Source organism: Choloepus didactylus, chromosome 1 (genome assembly GCF_015220235.1).
Source record: "Choloepus didactylus isolate mChoDid1 chromosome 1, mChoDid1.pri, whole genome shotgun sequence".
Lineage (NCBI taxonomy): Eukaryota > Metazoa > Chordata > Mammalia > Pilosa > Megalonychidae > Choloepus > Choloepus didactylus.
Window position 1 is genome coordinate 166,254,299 of NC_051307.1, and position 24,327 is coordinate 166,278,625.

At 37.5% G+C, this 24,327-nt stretch overlaps 1 protein-coding gene across 1 annotated transcript in view; it reads right to left on the reverse strand.

The window, feature by feature from the left end:
• The window catches only part of COL6A6 (collagen type VI alpha 6 chain), a 105,114-nt gene that overhangs the window by 59,744 nt on the left and 21,043 nt on the right, over positions 1–24,327 (reverse strand). Inside the window, 10 exon segments of the mRNA XM_037845078.1 lie at positions 9,030–9,083; positions 10,399–10,464; positions 14,061–14,123; positions 15,203–15,256; positions 15,347–15,391; positions 15,743–15,769; positions 15,856–15,927; positions 17,550–17,603; positions 18,866–18,958; positions 20,826–20,980. Of these exon segments, the coding sequence (XP_037701006.1) occupies positions 9,030–9,083; positions 10,399–10,464; positions 14,061–14,123; positions 15,203–15,256; positions 15,347–15,391; positions 15,743–15,769; positions 15,856–15,927; positions 17,550–17,603; positions 18,866–18,958; positions 20,826–20,980 (683 nt within the window).

Below are 24,327 nucleotides of genomic sequence, written 5' to 3' on the forward strand. Positions count from 1 at the left end.
TTGTTTTTTTTGTTCCCCATCACTATAGTTCTTTTATATATACATTTTACATAAATGGAATCATGCAATATGTGGTACTTTGTGTCTGGTTTCTTTCACTTAGCATAACATTTCTTAAATTTTTTTTTTTTTTTAATTAGAGGAGCTGTAGGAAAACAGAAAAGCCATGTAAAAAACACAACATTCCCTTATACCCCCCGTTGTTGACCCTTTGCATTAATGTTAACTCTAGTCCATAGTTTACATTATATAGTTCACATTTTTCTCCATATACCACCTTATTAACACCTTGTAATAGTGTCATACATTCATTATAATTCATGAAAGAACATTCTTACATTTGTATTATTAACCACAGACCATCATCCACAACAGGGTTCATTGTGTCATACAGTCCCTTGTTTTACTTCCTAACTTTCCTTCTAGTAACATTTTCTACTTGGGTTGTTTGATTTTTTATTGTTGAGCTGTAGGATTTCTTTACATATTCTGGATATCTGATATCTGGATATCAGATATGTGATTTCCAAATATTTTCTCCCACTACGTAGGGTGCCTTTTTACTTTCTTGACAAAGTCGTTTGAAGCACAATAGTATTCAATTTTGAGGCGATCCCATTTATCTATTTTGTTTTTCATTGCTTGTGCTTTGGGTGTAAGATCTAAGAAACCATCTCCTACCACAAGATCTTTAAGACGCTTTCCCTACATTTTCTCCTAGGAGTTTTCTGGACCTAGCTCTAATGTTTAGGCCTTTGATCCATTTTGAGTTAATTTTTGTATAAAGTGTGAGATAGGGGTCCTCTTGCATTCTTTTGGATATGGATATCCAGTTTCCCCAGCACCATTTGTTGAAGAGACTCTACAACCCAGTTAAGTGGACTTGACCACATTGTCAAAAATCCTTTGACTACAGATGTGAGGGTCTATTTCTGAACTCTCAATTTGATTCCATTGGTCAATACATCCATCCTTATGCTAGTACCACGCTGTTTTGACCACTGTAGCTTTGTAATACGCTTTAAAGTCAGGAAGTGTGAGTCCTCCAACTTAGAGGGCTTCCTTGTCTTGTTCTTTATCTTACAGTGAAAGCTTTCAGTACTTCACCATTAAGTATGATGCTAGCTGTAGGTTTTTCAAATATTCCCTTTATCATGTTGAGGAAGTTTCCTTCAATTCCTATCTCTCGAAGTGTTTTTGTCATGAAAGGATGCTAGATTTGGTGAAATGTCTTTTCGATGTCAATTGAGAGGATCATGTGGTTTTTTTCCCCTTCAATATGTTAATGTGGTGTATTACATTAATTGATTTTCTTGTGTTGAACCACCCTTACACACATGGGATAAAACCTACTTGATCATGCTGTATAATTATTTTAATGTTCTGTTGGATTTGATTTGCAAATATTTTGTTGAGGATTTTTACATCTATGTTCATTAGAGAAATTAGTCTACAATTTTCTTTTCTTGAATTATCTTTGTCTGGTTTTGGTATTAGGGTGATGTTGGCGTCATAGAATAAGTTAAGTAGTATTCCCTCCTCTTCAATTTTCTGGAAGAGTTTGAGCAGGACTTGTGTTAATTCTTCTTGGAATGTTTGGTAGAATCCCTTGTGAAGCCATCTGGTCTTGGGCTTTTATTTGTTGGGAGATATTTGATGACCATTTCAATCTCTTTACTGATGATTGATTTGTAGGTCTTCTATTTCTTCTAGAGTCAGTGTAGGTTGTTCTCGTGTTCTAGGAAGCTGCCCATTGCATCTAAGTTGTCTAGTTTTTTGGCATACAGCTGCTCATAGCATCCTCTTATGATCCTGTTTTATTTCTGTGGTGTAGGTAATAAGCATCCCCCTCCCCGACACCTCATTTCTAATTTTATGTGTTTGCATCTTCTCTCTTTTGTCTTTGTCAGTCTAGCTAAGGGTTTGTCAATTTTATTGAGTTTCTCTAAAAAGCAACTTCTGGTTTTGTTGATTCTCTCTACTATTCTTTTTATTACGATATATTCACATACCACACAATCATCCAAAGTATATAATCCATTGATCACATTACTATCATACAGTTGTTTATTCATCACCCCGATGATGAACATTTTCCTTGTACCAGAAAGTGAAAGCAAGGAAAAAAAAAAAAAAAGTAAAAACAGAACACCCAAATTGCCCCCCCATTCTTCCTTCAGTTTTTTTTTTTTTTTGCCCCTGTTTTTCTACTCATCCATCCATACACTAGACAAAGGGGACTGTAATCCACATGGCTTTCCCAATCACATTGTCACCCCTCATAAGCTACATTTTTATACAATCATCTTCAAGATTCAAGGGTTCTGGGTCACAGTTTGATAGTTTCAGGTATTTACTGCTAGCTATTCCAATTCATTAGAAACTAAAAAGGGTTATCTATATTGTAAGTAAGAGTGCCCAACAGAGTGACCTCTTGGATCCTTTTGGAATCTCTCAGCCACTGAAACTTATTTCATTTCATTCCACATCCCTCTTTTGGTCAAGAAGACGTTCTCCATCCCACGATGCCGGGTCTAGATTTCTCCCTGGGAGTCATGTTCCCCGTTGCCAGGGAGATTTACACCCCTGGGTGTCAGATCCCACATGGGGGGAGGGCAGTGGGTTCACCTGCCAAGTTGGCTTAGCTAGAGAGAGAGGGCCACATCTGAGCAACAAAGAGGCACTCAGGAGGAGACACTTAGGCACAATTATAAGCAGGCCTAGCTTCTCCTTTGCAGTAACAGTCTTCCCAAGGGCAAATCCCGTGATAGAGGGGCAAATCCCGTGATAGAGGGCTCCACCCATCAAACTGCCAGTCCCCAGTGTCTGTGAGCACATCAGCAACCACTGAGGTGGGGAAGCTCAACACCCCAGCATTCTCCTCCAGCTCCTCAGGGGGGGATCTGCATATTTTTTCATTTTTTTTTTAATTAACTATTAACTATATCAAAGAAAAATTAAAAAGAAAAACATACAATAAAAAAACATTTCAAACAAAACAAGGGAATAAGAAAAAGACAACTAACCTAAAATTACTACTTTACTTCCAACATGTTCCTATTCTACCCCAAGAAAATAACCTAATATAGCAACATTTCTGTGAACTTGTTCCTACCATACCCACCAGAAATTAACAAACCATAGTCATTCCTAGGCATTCCCAGGATGTTAAATTTACCCACCATAGCTTATCTGTTCCCATTAGGTTATTGTTCCCCCTTCATTAATTGCTCTCTATCGCTAGGTCCCCTACATTCTACATTATAAACCATTTATTTTACATTTTTCAGTGTTTACATTAGTTGTAGCATATAATATTTCTCTTTTTGTGACTGGCTTATTTCACTCAGCATTATGTCTTCAAGGTTCATCCATGTTGTCATATGTTTAATGACATTGTTCCTTCTTACTGCTGCATAGTATCCAATCATGTGTATATACCACATTTTATTTATCCACTCATCTGTTGAAGGACATTTAGGTTGTTTCCATCTCTTGGCAATTGTGAATAATGCTGCTATGAACATTGGTGTGCAGATATCTGTTCATATCACTGCTCTCAAATCTTCCAGGTATATACCGAGAAGTGCAATCGCTGGATCGAAGGGTATCTCTATATCTAGTTTTCTAAGGAACTGCCAGACTGTCTTCCAGAGTGGCTGAACCATTATACAGTCCCACCAACAATGAATAAGAGTCCCAATTTCTCCACATCCCCTCCAGCATTTGTAGTTTCCTGTTTGTTTAATGGCAGCCATTCTAATTGGTGTGAGATGGTATCTCATTGTGTTCTTAATTTGCATCTCTCTAATAGCTAGTGAAGCTGAACATTTTTTCATATGTGTTTTGGCCATTTGTATTTCCTCTTCAGAGAACTATCTTTTAAATATTTTGTCCATTTTATAATTGGGCTATCTGTACTATTGTCATTGAGTTGTAGGATTTCTTTATACATGCAAGAGATCAGTCTTCTGTCAGATACATGGTTTCCAAAATTTTTTTCCAATTGAGTTGGCTGCCTCTTCACCTTTTTGACAAATTCCTTTCTAAGTTTGGGGAGTTACCATGTATCTATTTTTTCTTTTGTTGCTTGTGCTTTGGGTGTAAGGTCTAGGAAGTGACCACCTAATACAAGGTCTTGAAGATGTTTCCCTATATTTCTAATTTTATGTATTTGCATCTTCTCTGTTTTGTCTTTGTCAGTCTAGCTAAGGGTTTGCCAATTTTATTGCGTTTCTCTAAAAAGCAACTTCTGGTTTTGTTGATTCTCTATACTGTTTTTTTTTTATTCTCAATTTTGTTTATTCCTGCTCTAATCTTTATTTCTTTCATTCTGTTTGCTTTGGGGTTAGTCTGTGGTTCCTTTTTTAGTTCCTCCAGGTGTATACAGTTAGGTCTTCCATTTTAGCTCTTTCTTCTTTTCTATATAGGCATTTAGGGCTATAAATTTCCCTTTCAGCCCTGCCTTCACTGCATCCCATAAGTTTTTATATGTTGTGTTCTCATTTTCATTTATCTTGAGATATTTACTGATTTCTCTTTTAATTTCCTCTTTGACCCACTGATTAAGAGTGTGTTGTTTAACTTCCATATATTTGTGCATTTTCCAGTTCTCTGCCTGTTATTGATTTCTAGCTTCATTCCATTATGGTCAGAAAAAGTGCTTTGTATAATTTCAATGTTTTTTAAATTCATTGAAACTTGTTTTGTGACCCAACACATGGTCTACCCTGGAGGGTGATCCATGAGCACTTGAGAAGAATGTATATCCTGCTATTTTGGGGTCCAATGTTCTATATATGTCTGTTAGATCTTGTTCATTGTATTCAAGTTCATATTATTCAAGTTCTCTCTTTCCTTATTGATCCTCTGTCTAGAAATTCTATCTATGACGAGTGGTGTATTGAAATCTCCAAATGTTATTCTAGAGGCATCTATTTTTCACTTCAGCTTTGTCAGTGTTTGCCTCATGTATTTGGGGGCATCCTCATTAGGTGCATAAATATTTATGATTGTTATTTCTTCTTGGTTGCTTGCTCCTTTTATTAATCCATAGTGTCATTCTTTGTGTCGTATGACAGTTTTACAGTTGAAGTCTATTTTGTCTGATATTAGTATAGCCACCCCAGTTCTTTTTTGAGTGGAATATCTTTTCCAACCTTCACTTTCAATCTATTTGCGTCCTTGAGTCTAAGCTGAGTCTCCTTTGGACAACATACAGTTGGATCATATATTTTTAAATCCATTCTGCCAATTTGTGACTTTTGTTTGGGGAGTTCAATCCATTAACATTCAGTGTTACTACTGTAAAGACAATACTTACTTCAATCACTTTATCCTTTGGTTTTTATATGTTGTATCTTATTTTTGTCTGTCTTTATACCTTGTTAGTTAACTTTACTGATAATCTTCATTTCTACACTCTCCTCCAAGCCTCTCTCTCCTGTCTTTTCTTTCAGCCTGCAGAACTTCCTTTAGAATTTCTCATAGGGCAGGTCTCTTGATGACAAACACTCTTCATTCCTGTTTGTCTGTGAATATTTTAAACTCTCCCTCATTTTTGAAGAACAGTTTTGCCAGATAAAGAATTCTTGACTGGCAGTTTTCCCTTTCATTGCCTTAAATGTATCATAACACTGCTTCTCGCCTCCAGGGTTTCTGATAAGCAATGAGGACTGAGTCTTATTGCAGATCCCGTGTGTGTTACAAGCTGCTTTTATCTTTCTGCTTTCAGGACTCTCTCTTAATCTTTGGCATTTGACATTGTAATTAATATGTGTCTTGGAGTAAATCTATCAGAATTTGTTCTATCTGGAGTACACAGTGCTTCTCAGACATGTATATGTATGTCTTTCATAAGAATTGGGAAATTTTCAGTCATTATTTTCTCAAATCGTCTTTCTGTCCCTTTCCCTCCTTTTCTGGGAAATCCACGATGTGTATGTTTTGTGCTTTGTGCTGTCATTCAAATCCCTGAGACCCTACTTGATTTTTTTCCATTCTTTTCTCTGTTCTTCTGACTGTATGATTTTGATTATCCTGTCTTCTAGTTCACTGATTCTTTCTTCTGTCTGTTCAAATCTGTTTTATGCTCCTAGTCTATATTAATCTTTTCTATTTTGCCTTCATTCCCATAAGTTGTTATGTTTCTTTTTATACTTTCAAATGCTTCTTTATGCTCATCCAGTTCTTAATATCCTTTATCTCTTTAGCTATATTTTCCTTCACCTCCTTGATTTGGTTTAGGAGATTTGTTTGAAAATCTTGTATTAGTTATTCCAAATTCTGTGTCTTATCTAAAGTTTTAATTTATTCCTTTGACTAGGCCATATCTTCTTGTTCCTTAGTAGGGTTTGTAATTTTTTGCTGATATGCAGGCATCTGGCTATCTTGCTGAGTTTACTCTGAAGGTCAGTTTCGCTCTCTTCCCTAGAGTTTTATTGTTGATTAGGTTTGTGTTGAGGTTCTTCTTTCACACTTGTTTCAACTTATTCTAGACCTTTAGAATTGCCTGTGTTTAACTAATCAGTGAGTCCTGAGCTCCCTACTCCACCATCCTCCCCAGAAGTTCTCTGAGTTTTGTTTGTTTGTTGTTTTTTTTTTTAATTTTTTCTGCTTGGAAATTTCTCACATTTCTTTCTTTACACACTAAGTTTGATGATTTCACTAAGATATTGTTCAGTGTTGATATTTCTGTAAAATTTTTTTTCCTGAGTCAGAGTATGCCTTTTCTATCTGCTAAATCATGCACTTGATTCAAGAAGTTATCATTTATTACCTATGAGTAATTCTTATATTACAGATGGTCTGTCTACTTTAGGAATGCAAACTGTGCATTTGTTTTCTTTCCATAGTTTATATTACGTCTGTATTATTGCTTTTGTGGCTTTGTTACCATATCCCTGACTGCATTTTCAGCCATGCTTATTCTATTTTTTGTTGTTTTTAATATATCTTATATCGCTACATATTTTCTTTCCCAAGAACTACCAGCTTGCTTTTCTTTGTTTTCTATTGTTTTGTCATTTCTTTGAACTATTTTCAGAGCAATCACGTTGTCTCAATTTCTTTGCCAGAATTCTTCTACGGCTTCCTTGAGTATTTCCTCTTCTAAGGAAGGTTTATCTGCCTTTTGCTCATGTATTTTTCCTCCTCTTTTCTTGCTGGGTCTATTTGTAGGTACTGAGCCACCTCCTTTCTGATTATTACTCACCTTTGAATAAGCTCACCTGTGTATCAGGGCATTGTATGGGGAGGTGTAGCTGGAGTTGGGTCAGTAGTTTTGATATAGATATGTTATATCAAGCACCTAGTTCATCAAGACATTTATTTCTTTTACATTAGGGATACATCCCTTCAGCTTTTGGCACTGAAGAGATTCATGGAGCTCACACCAAGCCCCTTAAGTCACAGTTTCTCTGTGTTATCAAGGTCACTTCTTCCTTCCTCTCCCCTCATCGCTGGCAGACAACATGGCCTAGGTTGAGAGTTGTAGATAATGAGAGTGGAATATTGTCCAGTTTCTCATTCTTTCTGCCTCCCCTGTTCAACTGTGTCTCTATGGGTATATCTCCTGATCTTATCATCTACAGTGCCCCTGGATTTTGTTCACCAACTCCTTCAGGACTATGGCAGTTTCTTTTAGAGAAACCTGATTCCTGCTTGAGGTTTGAGGTGATGTGTGTTGGTGACCCAAATCCTCCCTCACTAACGCCCAGATTTAAAAATAGGTGTCCAATATTTGTCATCATTTGTGGCTTGAAATTGTGGCCATTCTTTTTTCTCTGATTTCTTTTGTTGTTTTTGATGAGTTGCACAAAAGGGGAATATTAAAAAAAAAAAAAAAGTTTTACTTTGCTCTCTTTAACCAGAAGTCCTATTTTTACTCCTGAATGACACTGCTGAATCCGTAACTCAAGATGGGGGCCATATTTCTCAGGTGATGTATGGTTTAAATAATACATGGTGATATTGCATTAGCCTCTAGAGAGGCTGTAGCCCCTATAAAACAAAGAAAGTACATCCTCACATGCCAGACTTTCCTGGATGATATTCTTTTAGTTGAAAATATTTTCCAGGGGTATGTAAGCAGGTTACACCCTTTCAGAAAATGAAATGAATAGCAAATGCATTTCTTTGTCTTTAGATATATTAAAACAGCATTAGCAAAGCACTTTCCCAGCAATCAAATTATGCACATTTTAAACATAATCTGTTCTTATTTCCATTCTGTATCTTGCACAGAAGGGGGGGTTATCCCAAAACTCAAAAATATTTTCCTGATAGAGTAAAAATAGCTGGTTCTATGAACCACTTCTGCTCAGAAAATACAATGCATAGTAAATGTAAGATACTAAATTAGTTTTCATTTGAGCTCAATTTTAAAACATATTTTTAGAGGGGAAGTAGAGGAAGTTGGAGAAGCTTGGATAGCAAACTAAAGAATGGGAAGAAAATGTTGCAAAATGAGAAAAGACAGGTCTAATTTAGAGCCCCAAATAGGCATTTAAGTACATTTCATTGAAGTTCTCTTTTTATTGGAGAAAGATTTTCTTTCAACATATTTTGTGCTTTGCTAAGCACAAAAATCTGTTTTGTTTAAAGTACTCATTGAAAAAAATAACAACAAAACCAACCAACCAACAAAGCCCCAAAGGGTTCCATAAGGAAGTAACCTATTTGACTCTCAGATATGCCAATACCAGAAATGACTTATAAGGACATCACTGGCAACCCCAGTTAGCCTAGCAAGGAGGTCAAATTTTGACTACTCTTGCCCTAGTTGGCTGCTTCTTTCCTTCTATTTGCTCAGCTCTCTCTCCTGATTGATTTCCCCTGCAGCCAGCATCTTTCTGCCTCAGCTTCAGGAGCTTCCCATCCCACCAGGTCCTTTGCCAGCCCTCAGCTGTCCAGGTCAGTTTCCCCACGTTAGTGAGCTCCACTATCCCACCCACTCTCCACAGCCAGCCTTTTCCATCAAAATATTGGCCAGCATTGCACTGAGTCTCCTCGTCTAAAAAGGCTCTTACTGTCATTCTTCTGGAGCCTGGTGTTCCAGGAGGACCTGGCCAGCCTTTTCTACCCTGTTGAAGAAACAGAGAGAATGTGTGAACAGCAATTATACAGCATTGAAAATTTTTCTCTTTAATATCAGCTTGTAGCATTCCATGGAGGGAGGATGGGCACACAGAGAGCTATTTTCTCTTTGGAATGAGGAGTTACTTACAGTTGTCATAAATCCCATCTGTATTTGGGTAATGAGGGGCGGCAGGACAAAATGCTAATGGCATGACTTCAGTTGTTCATCACCACTGTCTATCTTGTGTTGGGGGTACATGTCCCAGACTATTCAAATCAACTTATCCCCACCGTGTCACCAGGTAGGTTATGTGTTAATTTAAGCTTGCTACGTATCAATTATAGTCATTACTGTTTTGGATTCTATCTTTGGATTTCTATTTCTTGTTGGCTAACCTGAGTAGATTAGCACCCCCCGTGAATAAAATCTCATAAAACTCACAGATCTTCCCAAGATATAAAGCAGGGAATAATTATTTATGACCTAACAATAACAGCAGGTAACATCTACTGACTGCTTATTTATTATCTGGCAAGAACAGGTCACTGAATCCCCACCATAACCTTCAAAAAGTAGGTTTTTCATCAGGTTTTGCAGATGAGAAAAATCAAGGTTTTCAGAAAGTAGCCCAAGGCTACAGAGCTGCTGGTAAGGGGCAGAGCAGGAGACAGGACCCAGGTCTGTCTCCAAAGCATCATTTTTTCCACCATGTCAGACTTCTTCCTTAAGCAGAGTATAAAGGGAACTTCCTCTTCAAGAAGATCCAAAGACACACAATTTTCAGATAAATGACTATTTTTAAAAATTCTAAAAATACAGATTAAGATGGCCAATTGTGATTTGTAAGATTCAGGAGATCACTCCCGAGAGACTTGCCTCAAGGGTGGGGGCCGTGTAGATCTACCAGATCTCGTTCTTTTTATCATGTACTACTAATAATACAATGTCTTTTTAGGGTATGTGTTCTCTGGATATTGGGAAGGCCGACAATTCTTTTGCTAGCACAGTTATATCAGCTAGACATACATTTTAAGATAGAATTTAGATGTTTGCATTCATGAATGAAGACCTCAATGATATGGCTTGGTGAAGTAAGTCACGACAAAATCAGAGACCGAAGAGTATTCCTTGAATTCCAGAGTAGCAGATAAGTGGGAAAAACAGATCTTTTTGCTCTTATAAACAGATTTTTCTATACCAAGCATATCCACTCTGACTCCAAATTTCTTAGGCATTTTATATTCCATTACTAAGTACTTGAACCTCACAATTATCACATCAACATTTTACAAGTTACTCTCAAATGTCCACATAATTACTTGTCTTCCGCTTTCTCCTTTAATGCCCTTGGGACCTTCTATGGTATTGTCAAATCCAGGATCACCCTAAAATATAGGAAAAAAAGAAAAAGTAAGTTTTGAACATTTCTCCTTTAAAAATGTAGCTTATCTATAGCATATTTTGCTATCCCAAAGGAAGTTGGCAAGAGAAGTCCATCCATCCCATTTGAAAGCAAAAATAGGTTAAAATGACAAATGGCTGACAAGTGTTTTCTTTTCCTCCTGTGCTTTGCATTATCAGGATAAGAACTGAGACCTAAGGTGAGTGTGTGGAGAGAAAGCAGAGCCAACGGAAGCAAGGATATGTGACTTGTGTTTATAACAACTCATCCTGTTCCTACCACACTTTCTCTTAACTCTTCCTCTTTTTCCCTGGGGCTTGGACAAATTTATAATTGAATATAATTGGTAGATTTTACTTTCACCTATCCTTGGAGAAGGAACAATTTGGTCATAGATTCCATCACAGTAACTTAAGCACACTGAGCAATACAGAGGACTTTCCCTGCCACCCACTCCCTCCTTCTCCTCCTGCATACCTGGCTGCCTTCTACTCCTCTGTTGATTCTTATTTTCTGATTTTCAGGAAATCCTGGAAATCTTGAGTTTTTCCAAATATTCATACAAACATTTAGCAGGAACTCTTTGAAAACAGGGATACGTTGTTGGGTGTTATCTTTGGCAGGCCAAACAGAAGGCTTTCTAACTTGGGTAGTTAGGACCCTAAATGGAGCTGTGTCTCCATGTTGCCAAGACAATCAATCAATCCAGTCAATTCAGTCAACGTTCCAAAAAAATGGAGAGGGAACAACAATTTTCCAGTCCTGCTTAGTGCCAGCTGCTGAGCTGTCTGGCTGATAGCAACCCAGATTATCTACAACCAATCAATAAGTAATTTGAGATCACCAACAGGGACATAATTTTGTTTCAGATACTTAATAAGCTTCTTAAAGAGTTTTGTACTTATAGAGCTTATAGGATAATGGAGTGAAAAAGATGGGGCTGGAATTTTACGTAACTGATACTAACAAAATTTACATGAATATTTAATTATTTCTTTCCCCCACGTACAAAAAGCCAAAGATTATTTTCTATATTTATTTTCCTCCTAAATTTAAAGATCTAAGTTCTTCAAGCAGAGTATACCTAAATTAAAAAATTAGAAAATTGCATTTTGGTGAGAAACACAGGTGAGAAGAAGGAAGGGATTGTAAAGTCCAGAATTTTATTCCACTGGACATACAAGCCCCTATTATAGTTCAACTCAAACTATTTGATTGAAGAGATGACATAAAAAAGAATCATAAATCAGCACATTTTAAAGAGCAGAACTACCCAATCTGCATATGGACCAGTGATCTAAATATGAACTGGTCCAGTCTTTCTATTTTTATTCAGCTGGACAAAAGAGCATCTAATATAAATTTATGATTAAATGTGGGCTTCTAATGGTACGTTTTAGAATTATGACCCTTGCTACCCTCCATAGATCAGACAAACGTTGTAGCTCAGTTTTCACCCAGCAGTGCATGAGTTTTTGCTGTTGTTGTTGTGTTTATCATCAGGTTGAAATGGGAGATTCCAGATAGTTGAGCTAGCTTTCATGTGATCAGAAATTCTTTTCAAATAAGCTTAGATATTCAGGAATTTGTGTCATTTGCATACATTCCTAAGAATAATCTGATTATATGTGCTCCATGAATGTACTCCAGTATTTAGTACAATCTTGCCCTTCCAAATTTTAACTGAAATAGTAACCCACAAAAACCCCATGTAAAAAAGTAGAGTTGTACCAGATTTGATATCTAGCTATCCAAGTGGGTTGTAAGAATTGTTAGGCATTGAAAGATCATTTAAAGTTAGTATAGTGTAGCACTTCACAGAGAAGCTCTAGTGGTTTGATGTTTTAGCCATCTCGAAGTCATAGAACATTTCTTTTTAAATAAAAATCCTTCTTACATTATTCAGGTTCTCTTAAAATATTAGACAATCAAACATTATATAGCAGACAATTTAGGGGGAATTCTAATCACAGTCAATGGCAATTGTAAAGCAATACCCCAAATGAATTTTGGTCATTATACACAGGTGACTGAAAAGTCTTTGTATTTAAACTGCTATTTCTTAATTACCCTTACTTGTGGATAGTTTTCTGGCTCCAAATTAGACACTTCTGAAGCTGACTGAAAACTATTATCAGAAGATGCCACTTAGTAAACAATGTTGCTTTCAAGAACAAATTCCTCCACTTTTTAAATAAAGTTACCTTCAATGTATATATAACATTTACATTTGTCAATATATAGTGCACTAAATTCTTTTTCTGAACAACTCACTGTATACTGGAAGAGTTATTAAAGATGAAGTCCTGTGAGATTCCCCATTATCCCACATCCTTGTCAGCATTTGGTATTGTCCGTTTTTAAAAAGCTTTAGTCATTCTGATGATACATTACTGGTGGGAGCGGGAATTAGTAAAAATTTTTTGAAAAACTGTCTGTCTATAAATATTAAGCTTAAAATAAACATACACATTATGATCCAGAATTCTACCCTTAAGTAGAAATGTGTATATATGTCAACCAAAAGACATAGGCAATAATGTTCATAGCAATACCATTCATAATGGCAAAAATTATTAACAACCCAAATATCTATCAACAGTAGAGTGGATAAATAAATCCTGGTATATTCACACAACAGAATACTCTACAGCAACAAGGTTGAAAGAACTGTTGTTAGACAACAACATGGGTGACTCTCACAAGCACAAAAGAGCCAGAAACAGAAGAGCACATATGATTCCACTTACATAAAGTTGAACGGGTAGAACTAGTTTATGGTTTTAGGATAGGATAGTGATTTCCCTGGGGAAGGGGGCTAGCAACTGGAGGGAGCTTCTGGAATGCTGGTAACGCTCTATTCACATTTGTCAAGCTGTGCATTTATATTCTGTGTACTTTTCTGATGTATGTTACAGTCCAACAAAAAGTTCAATAAAAGTTTAAAAACAAACCTAAATCCTCATTCATTAAGGGTTTGTAGACTAAAGTCTGAGCATGGTGATGAAAGTCCAATAATATGATGTTCCATTGGACTGGGCATGTTCCCCACATTGGTGTGTGCTGTTTTGGTGTGGGGCATGCTTACTCAACTGGGCTGTGTCTTTGTGAGAGCAGGCACCTTCTGTCATGAGTTTTGCCTAAGATGATCCTAGTTGGCTTGGATTCAGAGAAATGAGGCTAATATTCTCAACTGGGAAAGACTCTTAGAGAAAGAAATCCTGGAGATGATTTGTTTCTTCTATTCTGTCCATATTTTGACATATGCAGAAAGAAGCAATAGAGTGGCGTGGAATTCTTTCATAGCTCTGAAGCTCAAGGGCAATTCTGAATATGTACTCTTCAAAAATACACGTGCAAATGATTTGCAAAGGCTTGTCACTATCTACACTTATCCAGCGTATGAAGAGGGTCTAGGATAAGGTGTCTGCTTTTAAAATTCTACAATTTTGGCCATGATGATTTAACTCAGGATTGCTGTTGTAATACCTTAAAATGAGGACGTCTCTCCCTATCAGAAGTGCTGATGAGAACTGAGCCCTAACCCTAAGTTACAGTCCACACAGCCCAGGCACTTACAGGATCTCCTCGCAGGCCCTTTGCTCCAAGGTCACCAGAAATCCCCCTTCTCCCTGGGCTGCCCTGAAGTTAAACAAATCAGAATAAGAATACGACAAGAATTTTTATTAAAATTAAAACAAAGAAACAAACAAAGAGCTTATAATCACCCTGCTTTGAATAATTGAACTTTTTTTTTTTTTTTTTTTTTTTTTTTTTTTACTAAGAGTAATCATTTCTAAACTGGAAAGAAGAATTAACAAAAATAGTTTCAGGCAACATGTGAATAATTTAAGAGTGACCTCAACTATTTGCTGCAGTGGTGAACTCTGTGGCATGGACACATTTGTCACCTTGTTTAGTTCTTACAACTTGAGACAGCTTCGATTCAGAAAGATTAGGCAATTTGCACAAGGTGGCTGTGTCAGCTAGCAAGTGAGTTTCTGACTCAGCCATTCACATGCTAAACATGGATAAATTAGATGATGGAAGTAGGGCTGCTGTTGGTATTTCTTCTAGATGGGAATGAGTGGCATAGACCTTTCAATATGCTGACCCACACCAGAGACCCTTATCAATACCCCTAACTGCTATAGTAGCTGCTTTTCATTAATGGCTCCAATTCTTCACTTGTCCCTGTATCTATAGCCTATGTTGTGCAATTTTCCAGTGTCTTCCACTGTGGTAGGGCAAAATTCCCTGTCCCTAAGTTCAGCCATGTGATTTGATTTGGCCAAGAAAAAGACAGTAGTGTCAGTGTAAGAATTCCAAGCCTAGGCCTTGAGAGGTCTCCAGAGGTCTTATATGCTTTTTCTTGTTCCCTTTTGCATCTGCCATAGCTGTGGAAAGGACATGGCCAACATGGCCAGGCTAGCTCTCTGGTCCCAGGCTAGCTCTCTGGTCCCAGGCTAGCTCTCTGAGACATATATGCAGCAAAGTCTCCAGTGAACCTACAGACATATAAGCCAAGGTCAGCCTAGATTAGCTGAAACTCTCAGACACATAAAAACTAAATATTTTTTCTGAGATTTTGTGGTTGGTTGTTACATAGCAGTTTTGTGGCAATAGCTGACTGATACACCTAGGGTAGCAATTCTACTCTGATAATCACATCTTTACTTCCCAGTATACATTTTTATGTTGTCCCTTTATTCAGTACCCACCTGGGATCCTTCATCACCCTTTTCCCCTTTTCTTCCAGGAAGACCATTGTCACCCTAAAGCAGCAAAGGAGAGAAAACTCAAATTCCAATTTTCTTAATGGGAAATTGTTCAGAAAGTTCTGTGGTACAAGAAGACAGCTCTACCTGCTCTCCATTTAGTCCATCAATTCCACTTTCCCCAACTTCTCCCTGAGAAGATAGAAGTGATCAGAATAGAGTACGTCACACTTTATATAGAAAGAAGTTGGACGACAAACAAAAACAGTTAACTTTGTGTTCCACATATTGCCTCTTTGTTAGACTGACCCTGGGTCATAGCAAAGATACTCAGTAATAGAAACTGTGACAAATGATATACATCGCCAGCAACACAAGACAGGAATAAACACAATAAAACAGTTGGCAATAAAGAAGGAAGGCCAAAAGCATGATGTTTACAATGGAAACTTCAATTGTACAACCTACTGGTTAATAATCTCAAAAATAAAAATGTTTCTAGATAATGGATGGGCAGATAAATGGATGTGCCAAGTACCATACCTCCTGTCCATTTAGTCCCCTGTTGCCCTGAAAATAGAAAGGACAGTGGTGGTTATGGCAGGAAAAGGGAATTACTGTTGGGAAGGCTTCACAATATCTTAGGTGACCCTTACCTTAGGACCTTTGGCCCCGTAGCATCCCTTGGTGCCTTGCTCTCCCACTGGTCCAGGGGCTCCTCTCTCTCCCTGAGAAAGAACACACATCCAGAAACGTTTTTCTATTTTAATCTGGGATCTGTCCTGGAAACTCTACAAGTTTGCTGGGAAAAAAAGTGTGACTGCTCATGGTTTACAATCCAGAATTCATGATTATAAAAACTAAGAATGGAAGTAAATTAGAGCTAATCTGATGACAATACTTTGCTTTTGACCCCACTTGCACACTGCCCTGTGTGGGTGCTATCTAAATAAGACAGGCATACAAACAACTGACAACCAAAGTGTATTATCAAGATTTCAGGAGGTATTCTCTGAAGAGATAACAAAGAATTTGTGAGACATCAGAAAAGGATGCTCCAGGCATGATCTAAGCAAGTAGACACACAATTTCTAGTCTAAAACTCATCTGCTGTCTCATTTTCAACTCAAATATTCCTCCTGCAATTTTTGTCTTGGTAACCCCACCACAATCTGTGCAGTCTTATGAGCTGGAAACAAGGATGTCACCCTTAGCTCCTCTCCCAAGTGGCCACCACATTAAGTTCCTTTAACATTCTTAATGTATCTATTTATATTGTCCCAAGATCAGGACCTCTTTGTATCACTTGTGACCTACCGTTGGGACTTCCAATCGCTACCCCTGCCTAATCACCATTCTGTAATGTTGCCACCATTTCCACTCATGTGCTTAACATCATTCAATGACTGCCCATCAACTAGAAGACACAACTCAAATCTTCTGTAGGGAATTCAAGACTCTCAAGAAACTTGGGTTCTGTCTACCATGTAACCTCCCCCTGCTGTGTTCTGTGTTCTAGTCATGTGTACCCATGAGCCGTATTGCAAACATGCTATTCTCTGACTCAAATACATGCCCTTGAGCACACTGTTCCTTCTGTAGTAGAATGTTCTTTCCCACAACATTTACCCAGAGAAATTCCTATTCTTCCTTCAAATAAGCATTTACCCTTATTTAGAGCTTTCCCCTCTCAGGCTCTGTCTCCCACCCAAGGCTATTCCTGAGGCTGTGACACTTGCTCTGCCACATTCCTTTGCACCTTTTTATGCCTTTATTATGGCCTTTGTGTATAACAACTTTATTCACCATTTCCACATTTTATTTTCCTCTAGACCCCAGAGGTAGGAACTTTATATTTTCTTTTACTTCTTTTTCTTATTTCTAGGGCCTAGCACTGGGCTTGGCACATGGTAAGACTTTTAATATATATTTGTTAAAAGAATAAATGAATGGATGGGTGCAATAATAAGCGAGATCATTGATAAACACTGTGGTGAATGGTAAGCTGCTTAACATATAATTGTTAAACGACTGAATAGATGGATGAATGGATGGATACAAGAGTAAGGCACTATGGAAAATGGGCCAGAAAAGGGGGAAATGGTGTGGTCTGACTCCTCTGGTAAAGCGGCTAACTCTTTCATTGAGTTCATTAATCCATTTTACAGTTTGGTGGATGGTTAAAGAGGAAACAGTTGGTTGATAAACCACTAATGACTAGGATCAGGAAAGACCTGAGATTCTGCACTTGAATCCTTAGTACCTGACCTCTCTCGCTCCCCTCTGGATTGACACAAGGGATTTCATATTGTAGATATGTTCTTAGATATATCCTTAGGGTATTACTTACAGCAATACCCTCCTCTCCCAGGTAGCCGTCACTGCCTTTAAAACCTTGGGATCCCTGGAAATAATAAAAGGGAGAAAACATTAGCACTCTATAGACCCAAATCCAGAGGTAATCAAGCAAAACTCTTCAACTTTACAGTTTATTTCATGTGGAATAGTAAGGGTTTGAATAAAAGAGCCTCCGATTCCCAATGTAGGCTGCATTTATGTGCATAAAACTTTTGAAACTAGTATCTGGATAATTCAAGGTCGTGTGTGTGTGTGTGTGTGTGTGTGTGTGTGTGTGTGTGCACAAATGAATCATAACATTGACCACAACTCTCTCTGGGGTTATACACAGGGTTGGAGCTTCTTTCGAGACAAGTGTTAAAATGAACACAGCTATATCTGTCCCTGACAGACGAGAATTTTCTTTTAACTAATAAAATATTGTTTTACAATTTATGCTACACATAGACCACACACATTTTCCTCCCACTTTTCTTTGTGAGCCTTGTTTTAAAAAAATTCTACCACTTTTTTTACATGAAGTTGACACATTCGTGAAATCATTAGTGCAAAAAGTTTCTTTGGAGACACAGCCATAGTGATCTGAGAGTTACAGGGGCATCTATAAATTATTCCAAAATTAAACACATATGTAAACAAAGTATATTGAAATTATTAAACACAACCATAATGTGTTTATACAGAGTTCAAGATTTTCTTAAGTCTAAAATAACATTTTTATGTAAGAGTACACAAATTTTTTTTTAGAGAATATGTGAATCAATGTCGTTGGTTACTTTTTTTTTTTTTTAATAATAGGCCTGTTTTTGTTTATAAATCTATGATAATATTTTGGCCTGGTAAAGCTGAACAAAATATCTTAATATCTTTTGCTATATAGTGTGATCTAATCTTAGCTTGATTTTCAATAGGCTGCACCAAATATTCTCTATAAAATCTACTTGATTTTGTAAATATATAGCAATGACTCTGAAGTTATTTAAATGGCAAAGAAATGACTTATTGATGTTGACATGAGGGAACGCAGTTGATTTTTTGTTTGTTTGTTTGCATCATTTTCATCCCTGCAAGAACACTGAATGATTAAGGATCTTGGCAGTTGTTTCTCTTGAGACTTCTATGAAAGCTTCTTAAAAAGACTCCAGCTTAGAATGCCTAGGAAAAGCCAAGACTATCTAATTTGACATGTGAAAAGAAGAGTGAAGTAAACTTTTACCTCAGAGGCTCCACCTAGAAGTTAAAATCACCCCTTATTTCTACCTATACTATGTTCCAAAAGAGTGACCCGTGTATCTGGACTAAAGTCACCTTTTTCCCAGGTGGTCCAGGATCTCCCATCACTCCGTCTCCCCCAATGCACTTGCAGAACAAACAGCAGCATGTCCTTTCGGCAACATTGACCTTGAAGGTGAAGGAAGGCGAAAAATACATTACGTTCGGTGGCATTGCTTCCCAAATCACGCATGGAAGTTCAATGGCATGATTCAGACTTCTACCAGTTTCAGAAGCGGGTTCCCCATTAAAGTGACAGTGCTCTAGAGTGAGAATGCATGAGACATTCTTTTGCTTCCATTTTTCTTTCTGTGATACGCATTCTCCACCATGTGGGGAATTCTGAATTGACACGAAGATGTTTTTGTGTTCCCCCAAATGATGTCAGTCCAACTCACTGTATGCTAATTTATTGATGTGATTCTTTGTCCCCACCCCATCACTGACCATGGTGTTTGATTGCCTACAGCATTCTGTCCCCAAATACTATGTTTGATGAAATGCATGCATGCTAACTTTTCCTTTTCCCATTTTGTAAAGCCTAGAGGATTTAGACAGTGCTCTGTGTAATACTGGTTGGAACCAAATCCAGTGGCAAGCACTTCCAGAACATTTTACCTGTGATAGGGTTTCTGAAATACCAATTATATGTCCAACATTTTGGAAGCACTTGCTGTAGAGTGGGAATATGGGGAGAATAGTCCTCTTTAAACTCTGGCCAAAAAACCATATTTTATATTAAGAGACTTGAGTGAATTTCATCCTGAACCTAGTTAGTCAGCCCCTGAAAAACTGGCATATTCCATTGCATTTTTACAATTAACCCACCAGGGTTATTTCTAGGAAAATTCTGCTAACAGTAAATGCTAGTCTCACTTTAATGGGATAGAGTCCATTTATGTGTTGAAGGATTTCCTGTCAAAATTCTAGTGTGACAAGGAAATGGAAATCTTTTGTTATAACCATTAGTGATTTTTTTTCCCTCTTTAATAGCTTCCTGTTATATAAAAATTCCTTTTTTGGCATTATAAAATTCTCACTCTCTCTCCCTGAAATTTTCAGAAGAACAAATAAAACTTAAACTGTATGAACCCAGACAACAACAAACGGATTTTGCAATTTCATATTGGATAACTTAATATCAATTTTCCTCACATCACCAAAATCTTACAGCACCAAATCCATTACTATTAACATTAAAATTGATCTATTACTGTTCCTAAAATTGGTTAAATTTCTTACACAGCATTTCATTTCTCTGATATCTAAAAACAGAAGACTTGTTTTGGAGAATAATTCCCTCCCTCTATGAATTACCAAAACAGATTTCAAAGAGAGGAAGACATAAAAAATACATTTTGTAAAATAGGTACTGGTTCTTCCCCATGTAGGAAAGGGGTTCCAACAAAACTTCCATCTTTTCTAAGTAATTATTTTTACATAATTGCTTATTAAACCAAACAAGTTGTGCTTAAACATCCATTTATATAAAAATTTCACAGGTGGAAAATAGCAGCCGTAAGCAGATTGCTCTTTCTCAGTAGAACTTCAAATGTAATTGGCTCTCATTTATAAGCCATGTTGTAGGGAAATATACCTCTTAAACACTAGAATTACACCATGTGGTGAGATGCGACACCCAGGCTCTGCAAGAGATGAGAAATCTGTCTTACAAGAGGGAACAGCCAATTCATGGCTTGTATCTCAGATGATCTTTGTCATTTATGCTCATAGACTGGAATTTTGGCAAGATTGCAGGTGCTATTTGAAAATTTTTCTTCTCTTTCTCTCTCTTTTGCCAAGCATATACATTTAAAAAGCTTTGCCATATCTCTACTATTATTACATTTCTCCAATACACCCTTTCATTTAGACTGCTCATTAATTCAGAAAAGCCTTTCTTCACTCCCAAATGAATATGTATAAGCATAAATATTAAATCTATATACAAAACTGGTAGAAAATTTAAATTCACCAGCCTTTCTGAATTACTTACCAGATGCCTTGACAGCCGGCTCCCAAGATCTCTCATTCCGATGCTTAGCTGTGTCCGGTACTCAAATCCTCTCCCAAATTCAATGTAGAGAAGATCGGCTAGATCACTTGAATAGGCAGGTCCGTCCAGAGCCACAGTTACCAGCGCATTCAGGCCTGCTCAACACAGTTCACATTTCTCCAGGTGAGGTGGGTTTGGTTACTCTAAGCTTTTTGCGTATGTATTTAAATTGTTAGAAAAACAGTTGCAGGAAGAACAGAAGGATACTCATTTTACTGTCCATTTCCCCCAACCATGTGATGTAAAACTGACAAGTGACAAGACTATAATAAGAACACAAAAGGAATGAATTTTTTAAAAGCTAACTGGATTTGAACCAGGGGAAATCGTAACAAAACCTGCAGTTCCCTGATGAGTTGAAGTGAGACTTCGAGTTACAAAGGGTCCATGTGATATGCCCAAGTACAGAGAAATCCACATTTCAAGAAAATAGGTGCAATCAAAGGAGAGGTCTTTGGTATCACCTGGGAGCTTACAAGAAATACAGACTCTCAGACCCCGGCCCAGACCTACTGAAATAAAATGTGTATTTTAACAAAATCCCCAGGTGATTTGGTCATATGCTAAATTTTGATAAGCACAGCTATAAATTATCTCATAGAGAATCAAAAATCCAGTTGGAACTGCAAGTATTAAATGACAGTAATGAAACCTATTGTCAGGCAATTAGAACAAATGATATCTAAATCCAGTCCTGTGACTCATAGGCTTTGAGATTTCATAGCCTATTGAAAAAAATTGTAGGGAATAGCATAGAGGTTACCAAAGACTTATTTTGCAAAGTAAGAACATCAAATGATGATGGTAATAACCTGGCAATCATTAAAGTGATGTAAACATAGCAACAACAGGGCTATCGTTTATTAATAGTTATTATATACCTGATATTTAGCTAAGTGCCTTACATGCATTATCTTATACGTATCCTCAATAGAACCCTATAGGTACATATGATCATAGCCCTATTTTACAGACAAGCACACTGAGGCTTGCAGAGGTTAAATGATTGGCCCAGTTGGTATTTTTAGATATTTGCTCAGACAGCCTGATTCCAAAGGCTACACTCAAAGGACAGCTTAACAACAAAAATATAATGATATAATCATAGGGAAAATTACAGTCCTATAAATGGAAAAACTTAGCTTTATGAAAATCCAACCCATTGGCATAATTTTCTCATTTTATTACAGATGGGTAAAGAGTTCTTTGAATGGGATTTGAGACCCAAGAGATTGGAGCAGATAAAGAAGTGTCCAAGGAGCTTGCCGAGAGTCAGGAATGCCTAGTTATATAAGTTCATATGATATGATTTTGAATGAAGCGAGCAGTTGAGAGGGAATAGAGTTTCAGGGAAGTACTGGGGAGACAAGTTCCAGTTGGCTGAAGTGCAGGAGTCAACTAGGCAAACACCAAGGAGCAGGGTGAACAATTCTTCCCAGTTTGTCTGGGACTTCCCTGGTTTTAGTGTTGAAAGTTCTACATCCCAGGAAACCCTTCCATCCCAGGCAAAGCAGGACAGTTGGTCACTCTTCCAAGAAAAATGCTGGAGGGGAAGAAAAGTGGTGGCAGGGTGGGCTGGGGTGGGTAATGAGGAATGTGGGTACAGCAATTGGAGTTTAATGATCAAGGGAAGGCATGCTAATAGGTATATTTATACGGAGAAAAATCTCCTGATTTTTTTCTTATAAGTTCCAGAAAATGTAAAAATGTAAGAGTTATGAGAGCCTTGGGAATGTTGACTTGCAGGAAATATGCATATAAATATTATTTGTAACTGCTTTTCTCAGGATGGGGGAACTCCAATCCTGCTCCTCTCAGGAGCAGGGAATCCTGTAAGTAAGCCACATGATCTTAAATACAATGTCTTCAATTTTCTAAAACTGAATTAGGGAAGATTCAGTCTTAGAAAATTTTTCAAAATTTGGGAGATTTTAAAAATTGGGAGAATAAAGAATCACTGAGTGAATTTGAGGATATTAGATTTAAGAAATCAGCAAACTAATTCAAACCCCAATCCATATAGATAAGTTATAAAGCCACATCCACCATCAATGACCCTTTTCTCCTTGTCTCCTCTTGTTTCTTGGTGATTACGCAGTTTACATGTATAGATACCTGGCTTCAAATAGTGAGGCTCTCCAAGGTCAACAGATCACAGGGCCCTGCACCAACTCAATCCCAATTTGTTTAAATATGGGAAGCCAGGACTGGAGGTCCTCCTTGTCCACGCTATTACATCTCTGAGACTCACTTGACACTTTTCAAAGAACATTATGTCCATTATCCTATCGCTCTCATTTCAAAGATTCTTATTTTTTGGAGATATTATTCAAAATCCAGTTTCTGAAGCTGGAATTCATTTGCTAGTTTTTCCTCGGGGGTTGGAAAAAAGAGGACTGGTATTAGAAATCTGAGTACTCCAAGGCACTTCCTAGACAAAGTGCTGATGCTGTCTGCAAGAGCTACATCTTTTCCCCATAAAAGAAAAACTGAAATAAAAAACCTACCCACCCAAACTAAGCACTCCAGCATTTCATTCTTAGTCTGAATTAAAATCCCACTACAATTCATGAGCAAAGGTAAAGACTCGATAGAATAAAGAGAAGGCAGCATTAGAAAAAAAAATCCACACTCATTTAGCTGTAAACTCAGAGAACTTTGCAATTTGTTTAAGAAGGAAGAGAGAGAGCCAAAGAGAAAAGACGAAGTCTAGTCAGCTTCTATTAGCTGACCTGGAAGCCAGATGTTTTAGATCAGCTTCCCAAGAAGCACAGCCTGAGACAGGAGGGATTTGGATGCACACAACTGATTGAGGAAGCATCCTAAGAAGAAAGGGAGTAAGGGAAGCAGGATACGACAGGGGAAGGAGCTGAGCAAGAAAGTGTTTCAGCTGGAGTCTGGCTTTAGCCTGATCCCACAAGGAGCTCTGAAACATGAATTGCTTCACAGCACTGGTACCATTTTGAGGCAAGAGTCTGATACTTTGTACCCTACCTGCCACCTAAAAAAAGCATGAGGTATAACCTCCTAGGTGAGGTGGCTCCCAATGGCCAAGGACAGTTCTCCAGAAAAAGAACAAGTTGTAAGTTCTTTACAGCCAACACTCACAGCAGCTGGAGGATGGGTGAACCTATCTGGAAATGGGGATCTGGGTGGGCACCAGTTACAAGAGAGTATTTCTATTCTTGGCTGAACCAGAATACGTATATTCATTTTTCTTCCCCTGATCCAAATTTTAGAAAGAACTGACAATAAATCAAATTGGTCATTATTCCTAAAGCCAAAAGCCAGGCACCAAAGATTTAAAAATTCATCAACACCATAGCTCATCCATCTGTAGTCTGAAGGAAGGAATTGATTAGAAAGCCCCAAAACATGAGTAAACTTGCCCAACAATACTCTTAATTTTGGAAACTTTAAAAGTGTTGGAAGAAAATAATCC